The sequence below is a fragment of the Streptopelia decaocto genome, assembly GCF_964273445.1.
Source record: "Streptopelia decaocto genome assembly, chromosome: 10".
Lineage (NCBI taxonomy): Eukaryota > Metazoa > Chordata > Aves > Columbiformes > Columbidae > Streptopelia > Streptopelia decaocto.
In genome coordinates, this window is record NC_138665.1 from 2,467,069 (window position 1) to 2,491,891 (window position 24,823).

The following is a 24,823-nucleotide window of genomic DNA, read 5'->3' on the forward strand; positions in this document are numbered from 1 at the left end:
GCCCCTCCTCACAGCTCCCACGTTATTCACACATCTCGTGTACTTGCACAGTGACCCAAGTGCTCATTGTAAAACATCATCCCAGCACGTGTGACCTTCTCGAGACACACAAGGAGCTTCAACCAACATTTGCTCTCATCACGATGAAGCACATGGTACATTTTGTCCACTTGTCCTTTCACCCTTCATGTTTTTATGAATCAAAGTGGTTTGGGTTGTGGAGCGAAGGGACTCCAGCTCTGCACCGAGCTAGTTCTTTGATGATTAATTCCGAGTGACAGTACTTACACATTTCCATGACATTCCTTAAGCAAGGACAGTTGTCATTAGCCAAGAAATCAACACTGATATCCCCAAATGAATGACCTGTTCCCAGATGAGCTACCGGTTGTGGAGAAATAAAGACAAAGTGAGTGAGACAAACCAACTCTGTTTTCCTTTGTCAGTGGAGCTGTGGAAGAGCAACTCCAAACTTCACAGACCCTGTTGACACTGTTCTGCAGGTCACCTATAAGCTTAGCTACATCACTCACACACAGAACATTTGTCACCCAGAAAAATTTAATGTGAATAAGCACTTCACCTGCTGATTAATTGCGGATCATCCAGCATGGGATACACAGCTCCCTGCCAGGGTCTGTGCGGGGAACATTCATTTTAAATGGAAAAACGGATCCCCACTGATTTCAAGCAACAGACTGTTTGCCAGGGATGAAGTACTGGGAAAGGAGAAATTCTGGAGGGTTTCACAATTTTAGATGGTTTATTGAGAATAGTCAAAATGGGCAACACCCAGAAAGGGATACTTGGAATTTTTAGAACTCTGTATACAGGGTTATTTTCATCAGTAGCTACAAAAGTAGCATTGCCCTCTTGATTCGGTAGCATGTGGACTTCTTCATGTATTTGCACAGAGATGTGCCATTCTGGGCAATCTAGATCGACCAAGCAAGACTTTTTTTCTCTATTAAAAATGAAGCATTAAACAGGAAACATGACATGAGGATATACAGGTAGTTGAGGAAGCACATCAATGATCTTCATCAAGAAGGACACTTTTCCTCATTACACAACATCAGAGAGCTGGTTTCCTATGCTATAGGTTCTACCTTTCTCCAAAGCCATGAGTGTTTGGCCATTGTTGACAGCCTCCTAGTGATCCATAGCGATGGATGTGTCAGCCCCGGCTGACCACAGTCATTACCAATTTAGCCCATTTGGGAGTAGTTAAGCATTCTTTTGAAACCTGATTTAATTTCCTCATAGCACATCCTTTTTTAATGTACTGTCAGAATACTTTAGAGCACATTTTTGCAACCTAGATGGCTCATGAACCTTTCATGTCAGCTATTTCCCATGCTTTAGATGAAGCCATTTCTAAAATATAATTAAGTGTGTGGAGGCAGATCCCAAGCCAAGAACAAGCAGGTTGGGGTTACTATGCAGGGTGCACATCCCTTCCTGTCAACAGCATAATCCAAAGTAAAAGTGGTTGATTGCCTACACTGTGTGGTATAGTTGGTATTGCATTAGCTGGATGGTATTGGAAACTTCATACCATCAGAACATCAAGTCAAAGAACGCTTTTTAGAAAAATCCTGAAGGTTTTAGGATTTCACAAACACCATTTTAATTGTCTGATGACCAATCACCGTTTTCATACAATGAAAAACCAGTGAATGAGACTCAGAAGCTTTGTTCACTTAAACTACCTCAGATTTTTATTTATTTCTATTGCATATGTGTGTCCAGTCTGATTTATCGTGGCAGATCTGTAGAAAATCCCACAGAACCCCAAGAACATGATCAGGTTAATTCCCTGTTAGGTTAAACAGATTATTTATGCCTGGCTTTAAATATGATGGGTCTAGACTCCCTTTTCACATGCTTTCTGCACTTGTGCTGTGTGGAATTCAGGAGTGCTGCGGTACAACATCACCTATGAAAGAAAGTCAGAGCATTGAGGGAAAGAACCAACTCAGGTGCCATGAAGACCTGTGGAGCTGATGTGTTATTTTTACAGATGGGGGGTGGATAACAACATGAGTTTTTACCAGGTGACACTGCAAACTGGTAAAATATTCCCATTCTTGGTCCTTGGCTCTAATCCCTAGATGACACTGGCATTTGCAAACAAGCAAGATGGGACTGGATGTCTTGTCACACGCTGGAGTGGGTTTGAACTACTCTGATTACAGTGCCCTTCTGGGCATTGATCAGTAAAGGAGCACTTTTACAAATCAATGTCCTCTTCCCTGCAGACTACAGAAATCCATTTGTGGAGATTCACCCGGAACATCCTGAAATAATCTACATTTTAGATGCTAAGAAGACAGTTGTTGTCCCCTGCCGAGTTACCTCGCCAGATATCAAACCTAAGCTTACCCAGGTAAGTGGCTGTTTCAGAGAAACTCAATCAATTCAGAGGTCTGTGCTGCCAACTCAATGGCTAAAAATACCAAATAAAATGTAGGAAGCTGCATAAGTTTCAGAAAAAAAATAGCAAAGACACTGAAAATCCAGAAGCACAGTCCTACTCTTGCAGGCTGTTACCATTGAATGGTTTACAAGAGTGTTTTGGGGATTAAGCTGAGTTTATCACATATTTTTCTTATGCTTTGGCTTGATATTCCTCCATAAATTGGCAAAGATAGATGACAACACTACTTTTCTTCAAAATTCTTTGTGTAACACCTGGCTATTAGATATCCTCATGAAAATGTATCTCTTTTATACCTTGAATCTCCTTAGAGCAGTTGCCCATTTCTGCTTTATTTCATAAATTTAAACCAAGTTTCAGCCTCAGAAGTAAATGGCCACAGCATCCACCCCTTCAGCAGCAGCTACATCTGAATGTCAAGGTTTCAGAATGCTCTGTGGAGGCCAAGGCCATTTTGTATAATAAAAGTGGAAATTTAAGGTCTTGGGGCTTCCTCAGTCGATGGAGATCTAGTCACTCATTTAAAGCACTTTAGAATTTAGAACTGTGTGAGAGCGGAGCACACACGGGTCGGCCGATGCCGTGCAGGCAGAGGGGTCTGAGGACCTCTGCTCCTCTCAGATGTCTCAGTTGTTGGACGTCTCCTTCTCCTGGGAGACAGGACATGGAATCACGGAGGCCCGAGACGGCGCTCGGGCTCCTGCTGAGAGCAATGGCACATTTCCAGTAGACGTGCAGAGGGACAGCACGAGCCTTATTGCTTTAGCAGATCTCTATTTTTAAGTTTTGTCAGTAGGGATTAAAAGGCAGGGAATAAGGCTTATCACTTCAGCCTGGAGAAGAGTTATCACCTTCTCCTCCTTGGCTATCAAAATGAAACATCCCCATCTTATTTAAGTCTACTTCAACCAAATTCATTGCTGGAGTATCGCTGTTGACTTCGGCACAGTCACATGAGCCTAAATCACAGAAACACAGAATTGACTGGGTTGGAAAAGACCTCAGAGATCATCAAGTCCAACCCTTGGTCCAACTCCAGTCCATTGACTAGATCTTGGCACTAAGTGCCATGTCCAATCTCAGTTTAAAAACCTCCAGGGCCGGTGAGTCCAGCACCTCCCTGGGCAGCCATTCCAATGCCTGACCACTCTCTCTGCAAAGAATTGCTTTCTAATCTCCAGCCTAAATTTCCCCTGGCAGAGTTGAAGCCCATGCCCCCTTGTCCTATTGCTGACTGCCTGGGAGAATGTGGCCTTAGAACCTCCACCGAGCAGACCTGCACATTTATCCCCTTATTTACAGGCAGCCCTGCTCTCCCTGCTTGCCAGCGACATTCTCTCCTGGTAATTTCTTCAAACACAAACTGAAGCCCTTTAACTTGCTGCAAGCTGCTGCTGGAATGAAATCTCCACAGAAATCTCCCTTTTGAATTGCAAAGAATATTGTCCCCGCAAGGTTTTTTCCCCTGGGCTGCAGGGCAGGGATGTAGATGTTGAGCGCCAGCTCCCGGGGCCGGGAGCATCTCGGGGGGACGCGCTTTGGGAGGCAGCTGTTGGCTTTGGGAGACGGCTGTTGGCTTCGGGAGGTGTCTGTTGGCTTTGGGAGCTGCCGGCCCCGGCTCCATCTACGGAAAGTCACCACTTGTTTTGCCCCGTCTGGGAATCTCATAGCGTCGTGTGGAGCCGAGGTGGCGGCTTCCCGTGCGAGGAGGAAGCGGGCGGGAGGTGAGCACGGGGGAGGAGAGGTGAACAAGGCCATCAGACAGATTTAGAACATCCTCTTCTTCCAAATTTAATCTCCAATAGACAACACACTTCAAAGGGAGGAAAGCCACTGTGATTTCCTTCAAGCAGCGTTGACGCTTCTTGTTTGATTGTTTAAATATATATTTTTGAATATTTTATGAAGATGTTTAATATGTGTGTAGTGTTGAAAAGGGCCTCCTGAGGAGGATTATTTTTTCTTTCCCTTCCCTTAGCCATCAGGGAGCAGAGCTGCCAAACCATGAAATTCAGCTTTATCACATTTTATTATTCTTGTAGAAAATGTACTTTTTTCCACCTTAAATTAAGTTCCTTATGTTACCATTATACTTTAAAATCATTGCACTCTCTGGCCTTTAAATATGTATGGGGAAAGGTACCTCTTGCTAATACTAAACAGATCTGAGCAAACTCTACGTGTCATTTTTGTTATTAATAAACCCATGCTAAGACATGTAATTCAAACTTTAAATTTTGCTTAACATTATTTTAATTTTGGGGAAAAGAAAGCATTTTCAGTTTTGTCCGATCCGCTCAGTCCCTGAGCTGGGTCAGTGTGCATGATGCCACCTACGGCTTTGACCTCCATGGGTGTTAAAGCGTGATTAAACATCAGCTCTCACATCACCTTCTGTAATTTTCCTGAATTTTCCTAATGGTTCTGAACACAAAAGTATTTACATGAAATCCGTGTTTCCCACTAGTGTCAGAAGTGCTGTTCCAAACGCAAGCAGCTGTCTCGCTGTGCCTCCTTCCCCACAGCCCCACCACCAGTCACTGCCCCACAGCCAAAATTACTTCATCTTTGATCTCTGCTGAATATATAATAAAAAGCAACCTAAAACAATGCCAACCTGATCAACTCTGTATTCATAGGAGAGGTATGAGCATCAGCTCTCAAAGCCTGGAGCTGAAATTTCTTCACAACAGGAGTATAATTTAAACTGAATCCTATTTAAACCGCTCTGCCATACAAAAGTACTGTTTGTTCGGAGACAGAAAAATAAATTGCATGCTGTGTAACAACAGGAATAAGAGCAAAACTGTTACATCATTGGGGAAGTTCCCACTTGCAGTCCCTAGTGCAGCTCCCAAAGCTACAAAGAGGTAGCTCTGACAAGGAAAACATCTACTTGCCTCACCTTTGAGGGGCCAGTATATGATGAAAAGGAGGGAGAAGAACTGTGCAAATGAAGTTAGTTATCATGCGGCAACTGTAGGCTTTCCCCAAACCCTTCATTCTTCAGCCAATGGATTTGCTCTAGCAAATAGATGATTTTGCTGTGTGGTAATAACGATAATAAGCTAATTATTCCCACCAGCAAAAGCTAACCTGCTTGACATTGCTGCTGTCCAAGGGCATGCAGAGGGTTCACTCTTATTAAATGAATTTTTAGTCCAGTTTATTTTCCACATTTGCCTTTCGTATCCTCACTTCTTCCTCATCAGCAGAACCTGCAGGTAGTTTTTTCGAGAGTCTCAGAAAATTACAAGCACTTACGATTTTAGGACAAAAACCATCTCTAAGTCCCCTTATTTCTGCCATCCTATGATTTCCCATGTTAAGTCATCGAGGCTGCCTCAGTGCCCAGTGGAAATCAACAGCCTGCTCTGAAAGGGTCTCATTCCTTTCTGTGATACAGAGAGGATGTGATGACTAGCCACAGAACGTAGCTTATCAGCTGAGTTAGTGACATGAATAATTCTCAGTTTTTGGCATCTAAATTCACACGTATTTTTAAAGTACTGTGAGATCCCAGGAAAACACGTGGTAGCTACTTACCTCACAAAATTCATATAAGATAGGCATAATTATTCCCAGTAAAGAGATGAGGGAAATTGGACCTACAATGGGTAGCATAGTATCTCGCCTAAGATCTGAGGAGATTGGAGCAACTGAATCAAAAGCCCCAGTTATGATGTCCAAGTTTTGGATTTCAAAGACAGTCATACCTCAGGCGGGGCTTTTCTATTTGCTTATGTTGATGCTGCTTTAGATATGAGTGGAACGAGACCACCAGCCACTCCAAAAGGTCAAATATCTACCCAAATATCCACAGCAGAACAGCCTTGGCTGGCTGCCTCTGTGGTGGAAAGGGAACGTCTCACAAGCCTCCTCTCTGTCTATTTTCTCTCAGTATCCTTCTTCCGTGGAGATGAACTTCAAGAGAATGGTGTGGGACCCCAAGAGAGGATTTGTCATCCCCTCGCATTCTTTCGTGTACTCTGGAGTACTCACCTGCACGGCCAATGTCAGTGGAAGCGTCTTCACCTCCTACTACATGGCACAGAGACTGGGTGAGCGGCTGCTGCGCGCCGAGGAACGGCCAGAATGTTCCTACTCCATAGCTCAGCTCCCTGGGCATTACTTCTTGGTTAGCCTCGATTATATTGGAGATAGCTCATTGCTACGTGTCTGCAGCAAGTCCAAGATGGAATGCTAAAAGCAAACTCATTCTTCTCCTTTTTTCCTGCAAATAATAAGATGTAGACATTAATACCTTGTGAATATATTTAACTTTCCATTTAGCTATAGCTTTATTCAGCATGACTGTGGATAAGGGTAGCAGCAAACAATCATTGAAGCTTAAAGAACAGTTTTACAATAAGTACCAAGGCCTCATATTTGTTCTGAAACTGTTTGTTTTATTTTCAGGGAATACTGTTTAATTTAATTGTCTTGATATTTTCCTATTCGATAGAACTTGGATTTGATCCACTCCTGGTTTTGAAAAATTACCAAGTGTTGAGGTGGTACAAACAGGAGGGTTTTATTCAAACCCCACCAAGACTTTGTTTGCTTGGGTTGGGATGTGTCTACGTTAAAACAACTGCTGGTCTGAGATAAACCGAACAGTAGCTCTCTTTTTGCTTCTGGACATTAAACGCACAAGATCGTGGTATAAAAACCTCATTAAACTGCGAATTAAAATCTTTGCTTTTTTATATAGTTTCACTTGGTGATTTACTATACCCTTTGCCTTGTATTTACAGTTGAGCTTCAGCTCAAAATGCAAATTTTAATTTGAAGCAACTAAACATTAAATTTTTGAGTGCTGTGGGTTTATATGAAGCCAATTACGATTTATTTCTCCTTTGTTTTCTCCTCATACATTATTTTTTTGACATAGGAAAGTTTCTTGTGACTTCATTCCCATTAGATCACGACATCCTTCTATACAATTAGCACTCAGCTTTAAACAACGGGCTTGTGCAGTTGTCTGGCAGCCAAATGAAACCCCTGTAAATCTCTCTTTTTCTTTATTGTCGGAGTAATTATTTTTTACTAGAATCATGAATGCAAAGCTAAAAAACCCATTAGGTCATCCCTCCCCAAAAGACACAGGGAATATCTTACTCTACCATGTATTACTGTACAGTGGTCTGGGGCACCATAAACGTGATGCGGCTTATTGCAGAGCCGATATATTTAAGGCATCAATAAATGTATAAGACGAAGATTTGGAGATCCCATTCAGGAAGGAAAGGCGGCTGCTCATCAGAGGGCCAGGAAATCATGTTTTGTGTTTTACAGAAATGAATCCTCTTGCAGATACGCAAATGCTGAGGCACTCAGAAGGATCAGCTTAGTTTGATCAGCTGATGTTCAGGCATTTATACAGCTGACCTAATGCTTCCATTCTGTGGACATTTCCTACAGTTTCCACAGAAATGACACAAAGAGTTTAGGTGTTTTGGAAACTGAAAGGAGTGGATGTTGGAGAGGCAATTGGAGCGAGGATTTCATCTTAGATGTCATTAATGTGGAGAGTGCTGCGTGCTGATACCTTTACATTTTTCCTTTCAGAGAGCAGAGTACAGAACCTGGAACTGAAAGCAACTCCCAAAAAACTGCTGGTGGGAGAAACGCTCAATCTGGAATGCAGAGCAGAAACCTTCATCAACGGGCGCATTGAGCTCATCTGGACGTGTCCTAATGGGAGAGTGAGTTGATGAGAATTCTGAATTTGCTCTCATGCAGTCTCCCCCTACCCAAAAGAAAATCTGTTCCAAAGGCTGAGTAAACTCTAAGCACTACTGATTCTGAAATACAGACAACCATTTGTAAGCCTAAAATGGAATGTATTTTTAGTTTGGATGAAAAACGTATCTGACCATCTCGAACCTGCAAATGAAACTGCAAATCTTAGGCTATAAATATAAATATGCTTGCAAGAAAAGCCAGGAGGGGATGGTTCACAGGGGCAAGTCTCAAAGCAGCGGTGAAGCTTGCGAGTTGTCAAGCTGCTCATCCATCTTGGCATTTATTAGGGATGAAAAAGTGAAACAAAGCCAATTGTATCTGAAATCTCCACCAAAGAATGAAATTTAAATTGCAAGTGTAGGTTCTTGAGCTTTCTGTGGAATGCAATATAAACCAGCCAAATTTGAAGTAGAAACATAGAGACTGAGCGTTTGCTTTGATGTTCTAAAACCTTTTAGTTCTCCTAAAGAAAAGAATAGGGAAGAAGGGGTATTTTCCAAATCAGTTCATTTATCTGAGATACTACTCATGGTTCTATTTGATGCTTGGAATTAAAATGATTGCTTATTTTTCTTTTTAGTTCAGTAAAACATACATTTCAAAGAAGGATCTGAGCCTCTTGGAAAGGTGTAAAATGTGATTCCTAAAAATTGAGTATTTTTTGGCCTGTTTTGTTCACTTAAAGAAAGAATGTCTGATTTTATTTTGGTGAAGAAACTACAGAAAATATAACGCAGAATTTATAGAAGTGCAAGCAATACGGTGTTACTCAGTTTCGCTTCTTGAACTCCATGCGATAGAGCAGAGCTGTTTTTCTATGAACGCTCCTTACATTTCTAACATTACGAGTGTAAAATTTCTTGGCCAAATCTCTGGGATCAAAAACACAACCAGAAGCAATAATAATGTTTCCTAAAATTCTTCAGGAATTTGCATTGGCACTTGGCTGTCATAATATATTATATTTCTGTCATAATAGATTTCTTTTAGAAAGCAGGAGGTTTTTAAGATGGAAAAATACCGACTGTGACCAAAACCAAAATCCAAACCCCCAAACCAGCAGAAAAAGCAAAGCACAACGGCAGCTGTGCACTGAGAGCCCTGGGCTGGTCTGTGCTGCGGCCCCTGATTTACCTGCCCAGATTGCAGCAGGGAAGTGCCACAGCTCCCCTCCGTTCCTCTGTCTCATTAGACTTGATAATGAAAGCTCACACAAGAACTCTCCCTGCTGCTCTGTCTTTTGTATTCTTTATTTCAGTGAGGGGGAGATATGGTAATTTTGATATGAATCACTGCTCCACTGACAAACTGTGAAAGGATGAACAAAATGATCTGGTTCATGCTGCTTTTTGAACCCCTTTTTTTTTTACTTCCAGCACCCTTATCCTAGAAGAACAATAGACCAGAGTGGCACGGTGTATGAATTTCGCAGCAGCCTGACAATTGAAAATGTCAGCATGCAGGACGCAGGCCTCTATGTATGCAAAACGTTCAACGTCACAAGGCTGGAGGCCAACGTCACCATTACAGTGTACGGTAAGTTCTGCAGCTACACCAGCATACCCAAAACCCAAGGTTTTACGCTTAAAGGATAATGCCCAATTATTAAATCTGTTAATATACAAATGGCATTAGGAAGAATGCCAACTAAGCAACTATTAACCATCTATAATCTCTAATCAATCTATGAGAGAGTTGGTACCCAGCGCTATGTTTTCAGGACTGAGACGTGTCTGTGGACAGGGATTAACAGGAGCTGAACTGCTTTGCAAAAGCTGGCACCACGTGTGGTTGCTGATGCCCTGGAAAATCTGGCCTGCTGGCATTCACAAGGACAAGAGAGACCACAGGCATCTCTACACACTGCTCCAGGGGCAGCAGAGGCATGTTCTCTGCTTTAAATATAAAGCCCTTCATTGGGAGATAGACCCTGCTGGCTGTGGCTGAGCATTGCAGGGGATCTGCGGTTACATCTCGTCTTTCCCTTTGGGTGTCTGCAGCCTCTGCACATCCGTATTGCAAAAAATCCAAGGTGGACATGATGCAGTTCAAAGATGTGAGCACTGTACCGTGCTCTGGCATTACTTATCCTCCTGTTCATTTCTCTTTCCAGATAAACCTTTCCTTACAGTTTCACATAAGAAAGGACCTTACTACGAGATTACATCTGGACACAAGTCACTGAAACTAGCTGCAAAGGTGGACGCCTTCCCTCGTCCAAGCGTCACCTGGTGAGTACCATCATCTTGAGCAAAACCAGGAATACGTGACCTTCTTTTGGGCTCCTGTCTAGAATACATGTTCACTGTTCCTTACCACACAAATAAAAGATGAGAGCTGGGAATGCTGGTGGCCGTGGTCTCTAGTTCAGTTAAGGAGACGCAACTCCTTCCTGCACTGACATATGCTCTGTGAAGCTGGCCACACCATACCTCTTTCACATGGTATTTTTCTCTCCTAGTTGCACAGAAAAGGTCCGTACAAGAGAAACAGGGGTTTCATTGACCCTGGGCACAGAACTGTTTGGAAGATTCACGTAGAAAGCTACAGGGGAAGGGTTGCCAGTTCAGCACCATTAGTGGTGGCCAGGCTGCAAGGAGGCAGTGCGTAATAGAAAGCTGCAGGACACACTCTCAACATGAGAAATTGTTTCTCTGCGTAACTTTGAAGTGATTTTCTCCAACGCTGTACCACCAGCAATGTCAGACCCTTGCACACAATGCAGTGAATCCTCTCAAGCAAACTAAAGGCTCCACCAGGACTGTAATGGACCAGCTTCATAAGAGGGAAAACACGTCAGCAACCCCAGGAGATACTAATTTCTCTCTTTACTCTTTCACTGCTTGTCGCCTCTCTTGCTACTTTTTCTATGCTTTATTCTATAGGGGGTCTTTAACAACCCCATCCAACACCTTACACTGTATGAAATCCCATCCAACAGCTGGCAGGGGTTTGCTTGTCCAGGCAGAAAAGGCACCTGCACAGTCATTGCTCAGGGATGTTTGCTGCATTCTTTTTAGCAGTGGAATAACACCAAATTCTCTAATATTCAGTCAGAGCAGTGAAATCAGTGCCGCCAGGAGATATTTGTAATTGTTACTGAAGAGATGGAAGTGTTTTTATGAGTCGAAGTGGGGACCGTCCCCCTTGTGGCTGCCAAGGCTTTGTTGCGGGGCTCAGCGTGGAGCTGCTGTGGACCACCAGAGCTGCCTGCCCTGCGCGGCCGGAGCTGCAGCTGTTGATGTTGGAGGTCTCGTGGTACAGTTGTTTAAACGACTGTAAAGGAGGTTTTGAGCATTCTCAGGCAGTAGGACACATGCCCCAGCTTTTCCTTCCACCCAGCCTGAAGCTCTGTGTGTGGCAAAGTCTGGCCTGTTTCATATTCATAACCCAAATCTGCATGTTGGATTAGCAGTGGAGTCCTCTCGTGCAGGCTCTGCTATCCGACCCTTAGTGAGTGAGGAGTCAAGATCGTGATTTCCTCTCTCATCTTCCCTTTGACTGTAAGTTCTCCACATCACAGACTTCAGCTTTTTCAGAAACAGTAAGGAGTCATATATACACACTGCAAGACAATTCTGCTTAATGAATATCTTGTTTCCAGACCAATTAAATAATTTTTGGCTAACCTGTGATTTCCTGCACTTAGTGTTGCACACCCAGTGTAATTTGGGAGCATCTAGATGTACATTTGTCATGCAAAAGGTACTGTTCATCCAGATCCATTAAAATATATTTTTCCTGTTTGCTGGGTGCAGCCATCCCATAGCACTTCTGGTGCTACTCAGTGTTAGTGTGGAAGGATAAAAGGAACGGATGTCCAATTCAAGCAGCGATGACAGATCTGTGTTTCCCTTGCTGTTTCTGAAGGATGGCTCTTTACCCACTCTAATTCGGGTAACAGTTGGGTTTTCTGCGGGCTAACGTGCTTTCGTGCACATGCTGAGCATTGGTGGGACTTTCACAACAGGTACAAAGATGGCAAACTGATCAAAGATAATCACACTTGCTATGAGCCGGACCCGATGAAGTACAGACTGGGCATAAGAGATGTGAGACCAAAGCATGCTGGAAACTACACCATCGTCTTGAGCAATGCAAAATACGGCCTGTATAAGAACCTCACCATGCAGCTCGTAGTGACAGGTAAGGACTTGATGTTTATAATGACGTGTGATTCTGCTTTACTGGTCAGCAGGAATGGGTGACATTTCCAGAGCATAGCTGATACAGCGCTGTGCGTAGATCACCTTATTTAGGAACCACTGAAGATCCACCTCATTTCACCACATGTTAAATAAAAGCAACAGAATAGAGAGCTTGTACGAAGAGTTAGTTGGGAACTAGGAAATCTAAAGTCGCTTTCCACTGAGATATTGCACCTCGGAAACAGCCCGCAGCAGCTTTGTGTCAGGACAGTGTCTCTGCAGAGGGAAGAAGAAATGGCTTGAAAGTGAACAAACTGAACAGGACTTAAATTTTAATAGGAGTTTGGGAGAATATCTAGTAGTGAGCTCTTGGAGCTGGGGGCAGAGTTTCTCAAGAGAAGTGATGGAAGTTTTATCCCTTGAGATTAAAAACCAGCTTGGGCAAAGCACTGGAGCATCCTGTTGGGACAGGAAAAGTCCCAATAGGGCTGACGGAAGGAACTAGATAAGCTACCCTGTCTTTCATGTCTCTCCACCATCCTGCTACAGAAATACTTTCTAAGTCGGTATTTTTCGCATTGTCATTTATCTGCTGGGACCACTTGAGAGACAGGTTCATTTTCAGGGGAATCGGGGGAAACTGAAGCAGACGGTGGTGTGCACTGAAGCAGCTTCACTTGGCATAGAGGAAAAGTAGATATTGGAATCGCATTTTGCTGGGATAATGGAAGACAGAGCCACTTTGTCTCTTTGCACATCCACTGCCTCTTTTAATCCTTTGAATTTGGCAAGAGAGATTGAATCATGAGACCAAGTAGCAGTTCGGCGAAAGTCAGCTCTGCTTCCCTTTGTATATCCCGAAGTTCACTTGGTCAGTGAGATGAAGTTATTGAGAGAGGTTTGCTTGCTTTTCTGTGGTGGATTCTTTTCTCTTTATCCTCTTTACACTTAAAAATATTCTCAATTGTCCTCTTGTATACTTACATTCTGTTGCAGCATGCAACTTCCAGCATTTGTGTTTTTCTCACTTCACCTTTCACAAAGGAATAATGTCTAACAAATGGAGAACTTGGCACTTAAGCACCTTTGGCCTATTAAAAATGCTAAATAAGATACGATAGCTTAAAACACCTTCAACGTGACATAAACTAATGTGTCATTTAGGAGTGGAGAGAGGTAAGAACATGCTTGTGGTCAGGTACTGCAGCTCAGCTGATGAGAAGGAACGTGTTAAGCTGCAGTTGAGATTGTTTATCCATACAATGGGTTTGCTGTCATGTTAAGAGGCCGGAAACATTCAAAGGAAGAGAAAATTAACAATGATAATAAACTATCTTGTCAAGGTAAATATTGGTGTTTGCACGCCAAAGAGAATGTTTACTTGAAGAGCAGCTATTCCCCAAATAGGCATCTAAAAAACAAACAGACCTTGTTTGCATCAGCAAGATGCTATTTCAGGATTAAACCATCTCATGCTCTCAAGTGCAGAACAAGCCTTTCATCTGGATTGTATGTACAAGGACGTGGAATTCCGTCTGTCGCACACAGTGCGTGGTGCTCATTGTCAGCCCTTCTGAGACCTCGGCCCCACAGAGACTTCAATCAGGAATCATTATTTAATTGCAAAACCACCATTTCTCAAGGGTCTGCAAAGCCCAGCAGCTGCAGGGATGTTACCGACTGGAGAAGGTGCTGCGTAGTCAAGCACAGGAAAAATAAATAGTGAGTGTTTTTCTTCTGTAAAGAAGGTCATCCCAGAAATGAGAGCAAGCAAAGGAAAATATCTGCCAAAGAGTGCTGTTGGGTTTCAGCTGAAGGCTGCAAACAGTGAGGACATTTGCGCTGGCTGCAGACAGGACTGACACAGAACACCCAGCAGAACTCCTGCCGTTGCTGGGTCTCTGCAGCACTAACCTGACACGCTGTATGTGAAGCACTCAGCACAGGAGAGGGTCGTCTTGCTGAGATGCATGTGAATAGAGACCAAAAAAAGGCAAATTTTGCTCTTGAGGCTTATCCAACAGCAGCAAAGAGCCTTTATTGTTGTGTTTCCAGTGACAGTAAAGGGACTGATTTTTCAGAACTGGGCACCATTTGCTTTACTTTCAAAAAAACCCTCTGAAGCTTGAAACTGAATGCAGATTTGCATTTTTCCCTGAACTCCTCAACAAATGACTTAACATTTTATCTCCAGTCATCGTGACTGATATCCTGGTATCGCACGTGAATGGACTGAATTGCTTGGACTCTCAGCAGACTCTTAGACATGTATAAGGAGACCAAAACACTTTCTAGCTCTTTTATGCAGGAATTACCTTGCCCATCACTGAAACAACCACCTCTGAGCTGGGAGGGGTGATTAATGTCTCTGCTTAGAACCATAGGCAGTCTGCAACTACTGAAGCTGGAATTTGAACACAGGGATTAACAGACTTGATGGACAAAAAGCTCGTGCTTGCAAGTGAACACAGTGGTAGGAGCATCGGTTTTGCGTCATGTTTAAAAGGTGGAGCCTGCAGTGACTCCACACCCGATAAGCCTCATGCTGAGTACATAACCATGAACCAGCTCCCAGTTATTGAGAAGTCACATTTCTTTGCAGTAACAGCATTGCTCCCCAAAAGCCAGAGCCATTCTGTTACATTTCAGAGCGGCATCTGTGGAAGTAAGTTCTAATCTATATTATTAACGAGAAGATAAGAAAATTATTTAAACAGACTTCTGAATGAGAAGAGAAAAGTCATTCAAATGTGGTTTTTTTCTGCAAGGGGACACTGCATTGAAGAAATTTTAAGCAAGCATACAGCCCCCTCTCCTGTGAGTCTCTTCAAAGTAATACATCGTTAATGTTCCTGAGCATCACAGACAGGATAACTGGCAGTCAGCGTGCTGTGACAAACCCATCGCTGTGAATTCAAACGAGGCGTAGAGGAATTTTCAAGTTAACAGTGTTGTGAATTGCTGTTCACAAACAAAGAATAAATAGCAGCGGGACTCAGTCATCAGATTGCACTATATTAATTTTTGTGGTGTATTTTGTTCAATAATAACGGCAGCAGAAAAGAACCCTTTAAGAACAAGATAAGAAGTCATCTGCTTGAGCCCTGCAGGACAGGAGCTCACACGCAGCAACCACAGTAGTTCTGACATAAAGCGCGCACTGCATGTGCAAGGCATTTCACTCCATGCTAATGAGGAAAATCTGAGGAGCTATTTCCTCCCAAAGTTTGACATGGCCATAAAAGTGATGAGCATCTGCAGAGGTATCCATCGTCCCAGCTCCACCGAGGCACGAAGGAGCGAAATGACTCGCAGAGCGGCAGGTTGGCACTGGACCCGGCTGACATGAAGATGTGCCAGGGCTGCCTGGCCTGGAGGAGAATCAGGCTGCTATTCAACAAATGTCTCTTTAAGAAGCGGCTTAGCTGTGTCTCTGCTCAGCCATGCTCCCGCTGCAGCTGGAATTTAATCTTGCAGGAGCACATATCTCCCTTGTGGAGTCGCCTTGGCTCATTGCAGGACTCGAGTCCCCAGGAGGTAGCTGACTGCATTTTCAAAACACTCCTTCTTTACATATTTACACATCAAACCCTGTCCAAGAAGCGGCGGGTTGCTGTGGTTTTGTTTTATTTGATTAAATTCTTATTGAGAAAACCTTCAAGAAAATAATGTCCTGAAGAATTTGGAGGGGAGGGAGCAAGAAGGAACAATCCTAGCAAACAGCTGGTGGCTGCACATCTGAGCCAGCCAAGAAGGAGAAACGTGGGAGAAAAGAGTTATTCCGGGCTGAAGTACAAAGCTGTTTCAGAACAAAACACAAACAAAAAACCTCCGATCTATTTATGGGTGAGCAGGCTGCATTTCATTCTCACCCTTGCACAAGTCATCTGCATGTATCAGGGTTCTCGCTGAGCCCTTCATGGAGCAGTCAGCGCGCTCCGACCACCACGGTGGCAGCGAAGACTGAACCGAGGCAGAAGTTAATTCACGACTGGGACAACTCCACCACCTCATCTTTCTTTTTTGTCCCAAGGTTTCTCTCCTCTGCTGTCTCAAGGCTCTTCCAGCAAATATTGCTTTGGGTTCCAGCTGCTCTAGTCAATTGAAATCACATTCCCTCTCAGAGTCCTTGATCCCCCAAGCTCTCGTGTTGGATCTATAAGAAATGCGGGATTAAGTGCTAGAAACAGACTCTACCACAAGCCATAGAAATTCACAGGCTCCTTATGAATTCCCTCTCTTCTGGGCAAGGAGCGGAATAAAAGGGGCACCCAGAGAATTCACATGTGCATTGCCACGTGCTCCGTGTTATGTCAGCCAGCTGACCGGCTATTCCTCCATTTGTTACTAGGGAGAATTAGCTTCATAAACGTTAATAAATATGTGGTGATCCATGTGAACAACACCCCGTCACCTCAACCAGATCCAGAAAGAGTCCAAAGAGGGAAATGAGCCTTCAGGATGAGGTTACTACATTTGGACTTTACCAGTTCAGAGAAAAAGAGCTCTCAGAGTGATGGATCTCATCTAACGCCAGTTGAAGAACGAGGGGAGACTCCTGTCGTTTTTTGTGCATGGAAGGGCCCCTGAAACCTCTTAAGTTGGACTGTGAGAAACATGAATTTTTTATTATTATTACTGCAAACCAACTGATGTTTAGGTTAAAGTACTGAGCCAGATGTGAGAAGCAGGGCCACACAAAATTATCTACCTTCACCTTGCCTGCATGCTTCAGTATCCTGCCAGCACTGCTTTTCCTTTGAGTATCATACCCACCTCCTGCACGGCCCTTTGGAGGGTGACCCATTCAAGAAAAGGCAAAATAGAAAAGCTAATTTTCCACCTTCTGGGCCAGCCAAGCAAACAAGAAACCCCCAAATAAAACACAGCCTGTCTGTATCCAACCGCTGTTGCAATGTGCTCCCCCCAAGCCCACTGCTTTGCTCCTTTCCTGGGAACGGGCAGTATGGCTGTGGCTGGTGCTTTGCGTGGGGAGACGCTTGGAGAAGAGCAAAGGCAAAGAGATACGGTGCTCCAGCCTCTCCTTCAAGTCTCATTTATCAGACACAGGCAGGGGAGAAACAACTGGTTTTTTTTCTGGGAGATACATAAAAGAAAATATGTAGCTGCACAGACAGCAGGGGCTCTTCCTGGCACACTAATTATTAGCAAATTATGAAGGATTTTCTCACTGATATCACACAAACCTCGTCCACTTGCAGCTTTGCAGTCCAGCCTCCGGTCGGGCTCCGTGCACTCCCAGCAGAGCCCCTAATGAAAAAGTCGGATGAGCTATTTTCATTTTGTTGGAAGTAGCCAAAGCAATTTTAGGAAGAGGAAGGTGGGGGCCTGCTGGAGTTGGCCAGAAAAATCTGAAGCATTTGACTCCCGTCTTTGCAGCAGCATCTCTCCCTGACAGCCCTTCAAAAGCAGAGCGGTGGGTAGTCGGAAAGCGGCAGCATGTGGTTTCCATGCTCGCTCCCAGCCAGGCCTGCAGGTAGATTAACTGGTGCTTTTCTCTTTTGAAAAGCAGGCAAAGGGGGCAGAGACAAAAAGCCCTGCAAACTGCCTGTACTGCTAAAAATTAAGCGGTTCATAGTTACGCGGTTGCTTTTTGTTGAGCCACGAAAAATATGATGGGGAGAGAGAGACGAGAGAAAACCCTTTTTAATTGCCAGTATCGGGGTTGAGTGAGAGATCTGAGGTGGTGCTGGATTGGGAAGGAGCTTCTTTCCTACAAGGTCGAGTGGCATGTGTTTTTTTGCAGTCTCCATCCATCCCGTACCCAGCTGCACGGTTTCTCTCCTGTTTGCTTCCACCCTGCCGGCGTTCCCAGCCCGCAGCAGCGGGTTACAATGGAGCAGCGGGGTGTGTGCACTGGAGATTAGGCAGGCGACCGCTAATCGGTGACCCCAGCTCTATTCCTGGCTGTGGTATTGACTCACAGAGCGATTTTGGCTACTTGTTTCATCTTGGCATCTGCTTCCTCAGAGGGACCGTGGGGACAAAGCCGTGCACCCACTTCACAGCAGCTTTGTGCGGCGCAAAGTAAAACAAAAAAGCAAACAGAACGAGAGCAAGAAAAACACCCCGACAAAATCAGCTGGGGTCAAACACAATGTTCTGTTCAGCCTGAGACAAAAGTTTTGTTTTCAGGTCATTTAACTCATTTCTTTTTTTCTTTCAACAAAAGAGAAAAATAAAAATCACTTGTAGGCTGAACACAAAGTGTTTCTGTATCGGGGGAAATTTCAGCCTCTTTTTCCCATACTGTTTGACCAGTCCAAACCTGTATTAATGAGTTTCCTATCTACCATACAGAATATTCACCCAGCTCGACTTGCAGAGCTTTTATTTCCATTAAGTACCATACAAACATCAGATGAAAAATTCTAAAGTGCAAATTATTTTTGCTTTTGGGAAACAGAAAGGATAAATAGAAAACAAGTTGCCTTTCTACTAATAGTTTTAATGAAGCCCCATTTCCAGCCAAGTGTGTAAGGCTGAGACTAAATGCCTCACTGGACCACTCTGCTTTGCGTGAAAAGATTATTTGAAACCAGTTTAAATGGCAGGGGGGAAGGTACATGAAGAGCAGCTCGGTCAGAGGTCACTGAAAGTAAAGCAAAATTTCTCTAAAAAAGGCAGGGAAACTTGCTATGTGCTGTGCTCTAAAGCTGGATGCTCCTTTGGGTGACAAGTGTGTAACCCCGTAAAGACATCTGCAATGAACTTAGGGACAGAAAGAGCCTCATGCAAAAGATGGAGTGGCGGAGGGTTGATATCCTAATCCTTGTACATATTATTTGCTCCTAATGCCCCAAACTAAAGATAACACTAGGAAGTAAGGTGAGATTTGCATAATGCTGATCAATTTAAAATTTACAGTAAGCTGAACTGCTTTTTGATTGCATTTCCCAGTGCAGCAGCAAAGCCTTTAGTTATTCAGGTCAGCTCTCACACCAGCAATTGCACCTCTGCAAAGCGAGTTGGGGATACAATCACACTTTAAGCCAGAGAGGACGAAAACCCATTTATTTCGATACATTTAAAGCTATCTGAACATTGCGCCTTCCAAAAGCAGGCAGAGACCAGAAAGCTTTTAAGGTTTGTTTGGCTTTTGCTTGAGAAAACTCTGCCTGGGGAGGGCAATGGCCAAGGGACGGGAGTCAGTCGGCACATCCCGGTGCTGGGGGGAGCGGGAAGTGAGCAGTGGGATAGCAAGGGGTACAGCAGGTCAGGAATGGAGTTATTGAAAGATGTCTTGCAGTTCAGCACTACTGGAGCAAGCAGGAGAGAGTGGTGTAGGGGAAAGGGACCTGGGGGTCCTGGGGACAGCAGGATGACCATGAGCCAGCACTGGGCCCTTGTGGCCAGGAAGCCAATGGTACCTGGGGTGGGTTAGAAGGGGGTGGTCAGTAGGTCAGAGAGGTTCTCCTGCCCCTCTGCTCTGCCCTGGGGAGACCACACCTGGAATCTTGTGTCCAGTTGTGGCCCCTCAGTTCCAGCAGGACAGGGAACTGCTGCAGAGAGTCCAGCGCAGCCACCAAGATGCTGAAGGGAGTGGAGCATCTCCCGTGTGAGGAAAGGCTGAGGGAGCTGGGGCTCTGGAGCTGGACAAGAGGAGACTGAGGGGAGACTCATTCCTGGGGATCAATATGGAAAGGGGGAGTGTCAGGATGATGGAGCCAGGCTCTTCTGGGTGACAACCAGTGATAGGACAAGGGGCAATGGGTCCAAACTGGAACACAGAAGGTTCCGCTTAAATTTGAGAAGAAACTTGTTCCCGGTGAGGGTGGCAGAGCCTGGCCCAGGCTGCCCAGGGAGGTTGTGGAGTCTCCTTCTGTGCAGACATTCCAACCCGCCTGGACACCTTCCTGTGTAACCTCATCTGGGTGTTCCTGCTCCATGGGGGGATTGCACTGGATGAGCTTTCCAGGGCCCTTCCAACCCCTGACATTCTGGGATTCTGTGATTCTGTGACTGCTGGCTGGGGACAAGGCTCTGTAGGTGTTCGGTGAGCTCAAGATAAGGGGAGCTGAGGGTGCTGTGGGTCGGGCTCCCCACACTGCTGCAGAGCTCCAGGGAGAGAGCAGGACCCTGCCTGCAGGAGCAGGCACAGGGACAGGGGCAGGAGCAGGGACAGGGACAGGGACAGGGACACGGACACGGACAGGGACAGGGGCAGGCACAGAGCACTGTGGAGTCTGCACAGAGCCAGCCCGCTTGCTTGCTCACCTTCTGAACTGCCATTAGTCCCACGCCTGCTAAAGCTCTGTATTCCCAACACCTTTTTTTGCATGCTTAAAAAATAGCACTACACATGCAAATATAAGTGCCTCAATGAAACCTGCACTTTAGGTGCATCATTTAAGGTGCAACCAGAAATACACTTGGATTTTAGCAGTGCTTACAAATAGATTCTTACCCCAAGCTTTACCTCCCACCTAGACACGAGCAAACAAGAGCTTGTGCATAATCCACCATGTTGCTTAGCAAGCAAACATGAAAGAGAAAGCGAAGGAGTGTTTGGAGGAGGGAGAGAGTTATCTGAGAAGTACACTGCTAGGTGCACCTTAGATAATCACTGGCTTTAGACTAAAAACTCCTCGTCAGGCTAACGTCGAGAGCCTTTTGCAGGTGAGACGGCTGCAGACGCCAATGAGCCAACTATCTAGTTATGGTCTGAGCAAATCTAAAAGGCCAGAACCCACCACGGAAGCCTATTAACTTGTTTCCACCACTGACTGAGGCAACTTCTGTAAATAGGATTTGGCGCAGCAGGAAGAGTCGTTTGCAGAGTGACACTGACCACTGTTAGAACATCCACAGGGAAAAAGAGGAGACACGTAGAAAATTGCTTCAGTTTCTGAGAGTTGTGCCCTTAATTAGCTCCGAACCCACACTAACCATGTTATAAGGCACCGTACAAGAAATGATGGGGAGGCATTTTTAGCCAGCCCCTCGAGTTTTAAGAAAGTAATTGCATAAACAATAATTATGTCAATTGATGAATCATTTTGACTCATTTCAGGTTTTAGGTAATACTTCAGAGTGCCACACAGTTATCCTGGAGTTAGGAATTCATTCGTCACTCATGTATGTTCTTATTTGAATTAAATGAAGATAAAATGATTATTTCTTTTTTAGAGGGATAATTTAAATGACAATCATGTTCATCATTTCACCGAGAGTATAGAAAAATCTCCTCAGATTAAAAGATTGTAATCAAACCTTGTCCCCCCATACGCTTTCACACACACAAGACCACACAAATATACTGTATCTCTCCCCAAGTGTGTAAAGCTTGGTTCTTACAGCCCAGAAAATACACCACTTGAGTAACCTTTCATATAACACTAGAATAACCTTTCAGACTGAACTTGGAGTCTCTTTCTCCAACTGAAAATCACACTTTTGAGGTCAGTCCAGACATGCTGAATACAGGATTTGACACTGAAAAGAAAAATGCCCAAGATAATGAAAAATGTGCTTCTCTCCCCAGGGAGTTTTATAAAATTATTTTTATGATCAGAAATAATTTACTGATGGGAAATGAGATGCCAGTTCCAAGGAAATCCAACATTAGTCCCACTAATTTGTCCTGTGAATTGCTCACAAATCTGAAAGCACTTGCTCAGCAGTCCGTTGCGTAACCCAGAGCGATGCGGTGCAGGAAATCGTGTCCATGTTACAGCCGGATGTGAGCTAGACAGCCCCTAACTCTGCTCCCTTCTCATCTTCTTCACAACAAGACAATCCCTCTCATGGTCTGAGGGGACGAAGGAGTGAGGAGTGGAGATCTGGAGCCTGATGGAACATCATCTGCAGGCAGATGGGGAAACAAGACAACCAAAGGGGATCAAAAAAGCAAAAGGGAACATGAGCAAAACCAAACAAGGCCTATAATTTGGATTTTTCAAGGGAAATGTTAATCATGACCTAAGGAAGGTTCTTTAAAGCAGCTGATGTTTTACTGTAGCATGGGAGTGAGGGTATGGCTGAACCACCTCCAGCCAATACTCCTTTCATGTGGTCAAGAAGGAAATGCTGAAGTATTTTCAGGCAACGATGAGGTCAGAAGATCTTTCAGAGTCTGACCTGGCTGCCATGAGAGATGGAACGTGAGGATCCCACCGAGACACGGGATCAGCCTGGTCAGTCCTCTCATTAGAGCAGAGGGCTGGAAGGGAAAAAAAACCCTATTAAAAAAAGAGGGAAAGGGCTCAAGATTGATGAGGTGGGCAGTAGCTCATATTTACATATCTGGGGGCCTCCTTGACAGCAGAAAAAATAAGTTAACCCGAAAAATAGAAATCTAATCTACATTCACTTCCCAACTTGTCAAAAGCCCTCAGCGTAAAGCGGCCGCACTTGGCTGTGCGGAGGTGTCCACAGAGGGACCCACCAATAAATCTGTTTGATTTCCTGTTATGAGAAGCAGACAAAGAGATACGGCTAAGGATGGGCAGAGCTGTCTGCATAAGGGAAGAGCCTGTGCTTTCACCCCAAACTCAAACCCACCCTTCTCCGAGGTTAGGAAAAGTTCAGTCCGCTTTGGGGATTTTTTAGCATTATTTCTCATTTTCGCATGTTCCCGTGGGAGCTGGAAGTAGATGGGACAAAGCATTTCTTTCCTGCTGGCAACAAGCAGCCCTGAAAGTGTCACACAAAAGTTTGTTCTTGAGAGATTTCCAACCCAAGGGTGAGATCCTGCAACCCCTCCAGATGTGAGTAATGCAGTGACATTTTGAATGGTTTCGCTGGTGGTGAGAATTTCTTGGCATTATCCTACAAGTGTTTTGTCCCCGCCACTTCTTCCTTGCTTTCTTCACCCCTGCATCCCGTGCACATTGCACATAAACAGAAAAGCGAAGTTTTCAGATCAAAAAGACTATTTTTTTTGTTTCCAAAACCCTGGGGAGAAGCTGCACAATGGTAACAATATTGCAGCTGTTTGATAAGGCTCAGAAGGTGCCACCAGACGTCGAATGCTGTTATATTTTGCCCACAGTACATAAACCAACATTTCGTGGCATAAACTTTCCGGAAGGGTAGCAGGTTCACAACAACATTTGAAAGCTATTAGGATGAATGTGGCAGGATTTCAGTGCATTTTCTGAAACACCACAACTAATCCCCTTGTTCCAGCTTTCAGTACTGCTGGTAATTTCCCTACAACTTCAGTCGCTTCACTAAATCATCACTTATTGATCACAGCTAAAAGTTTCAAAACCTTTGATGGAAACAGGACCATGACCATGGATGTATATTTGCTCATTTGTTGGGTTTTTTTTCCCCCTTCTTTAGAGAGACCCAAAATCTATGAAAAGGAAACTGATTTCGATAAGATTGAGCGGGTGGAATTAAGAAGCAAACACAAAATCAAGTGCACCGTAAGCGGCAATCCTGACCCGAAGATCGAGTGGAAGTGGCAGCCCTGCAGCCTCACAGACACGCTGTAAGTGAACATTCCTACAGATGAACATGTTGTAAAACAGTTCGGTAGTTTCGAGACAGTTTTTCTTTCCAGTATGTCTCATTTACCTTTGTTAAAAATCACGAGCAGTGATTCCCACCTGAAGATCTCATGCAGTTGTGTATGATCTTTTTGGAGCTACAAGAACCTTCTATATGATCAGATTTGTGTCAGATAAGTTTAAAGTGACTGAAGATCAGGCTTGAATTTTCTCTAGCTTGGCCAGCAATGTCCCTCTGACTTACCAAGGTCTTTCCGTACACCTCTTGGATGCAGCCTGTGTGGCTGACTAAGAAAAAACAGATCAGTGCTTTCTGTGTGGAGGTGACACATTCTTCCCCCCTGTAAGAGCTACTGTCAGGCAAACCTGCTAAAGAATTGGCTTCATTTAGTTGCCACATGGAAATTACGCCACTTATAAGGGTTATCTTCACTAGTGCACACTGAGCAGGGGTTCCTGTGGCAACACCTGCATTGCAGAAGCTGGGAAAGGTGGCCACAGGTTTCACACCTTAGTGAGGGCTCTTTTTTGTTGAGGTCTGGAGGCAGCCGGTGGTGTGAAGCCACAGAAACAAGTCACTGGGTCAAAATTATCAGAGAGGAATGAGGCAAGTTAAAACACAAGATGCCTTTTGAGTTTCACCTTATACAAGCGGACATTGTCTTTGCTCCTGCTGTTATATGAGCAGAGTGATGTATAGAAAGAGGTACTGGGTGAGGTCTAAATGCTTCCCCTGGTACCCCAGGAGTCATGTATAACAATTCTGACTGCGCTTCAACTATTTCCTGCAATGAGAGGGCTGAAGTCAGCTTTTCCATCCATAAAAAAACTGAAGGCAGATCTAGGAAGCAAGCGAGAAAATTGCTGGGTGGTTCTTCACTTTCTCACCATTTCAATGCTTTTCCAAGCGCTGCGAATGGCGAGCCATGAGACAGGGAAAAGTCACAGCGCAGCTCCTGTCCCAGGTTCTCTGCTGCAGCGGTTGCAGTGATGTCGGGTGATCTAGT

The 24,823-nt window shown here is 44.4% G+C and overlaps 1 protein-coding gene across 1 annotated transcript in view; it reads left to right on the top strand.

The window, feature by feature from the left end:
• The window catches only part of LOC309444443 (vascular endothelial growth factor receptor kdr-like), a 131,415-nt gene that overhangs the window by 50,094 nt on the left and 56,498 nt on the right, over positions 1–24,823 (top strand). Inside the window, exons 4-10 of the mRNA XM_082062256.1 lie at positions 2,262–2,389; positions 6,342–6,501; positions 8,012–8,148; positions 9,565–9,724; positions 10,302–10,419; positions 12,159–12,334; positions 23,647–23,797. Of these exons, the coding sequence (XP_081918382.1) occupies positions 2,262–2,389; positions 6,342–6,501; positions 8,012–8,148; positions 9,565–9,724; positions 10,302–10,419; positions 12,159–12,334; positions 23,647–23,797 (1,030 nt within the window). The remainder of the gene's footprint in view (positions 1–2,261; positions 2,390–6,341; positions 6,502–8,011; positions 8,149–9,564; positions 9,725–10,301; positions 10,420–12,158; positions 12,335–23,646; positions 23,798–24,823) is intronic.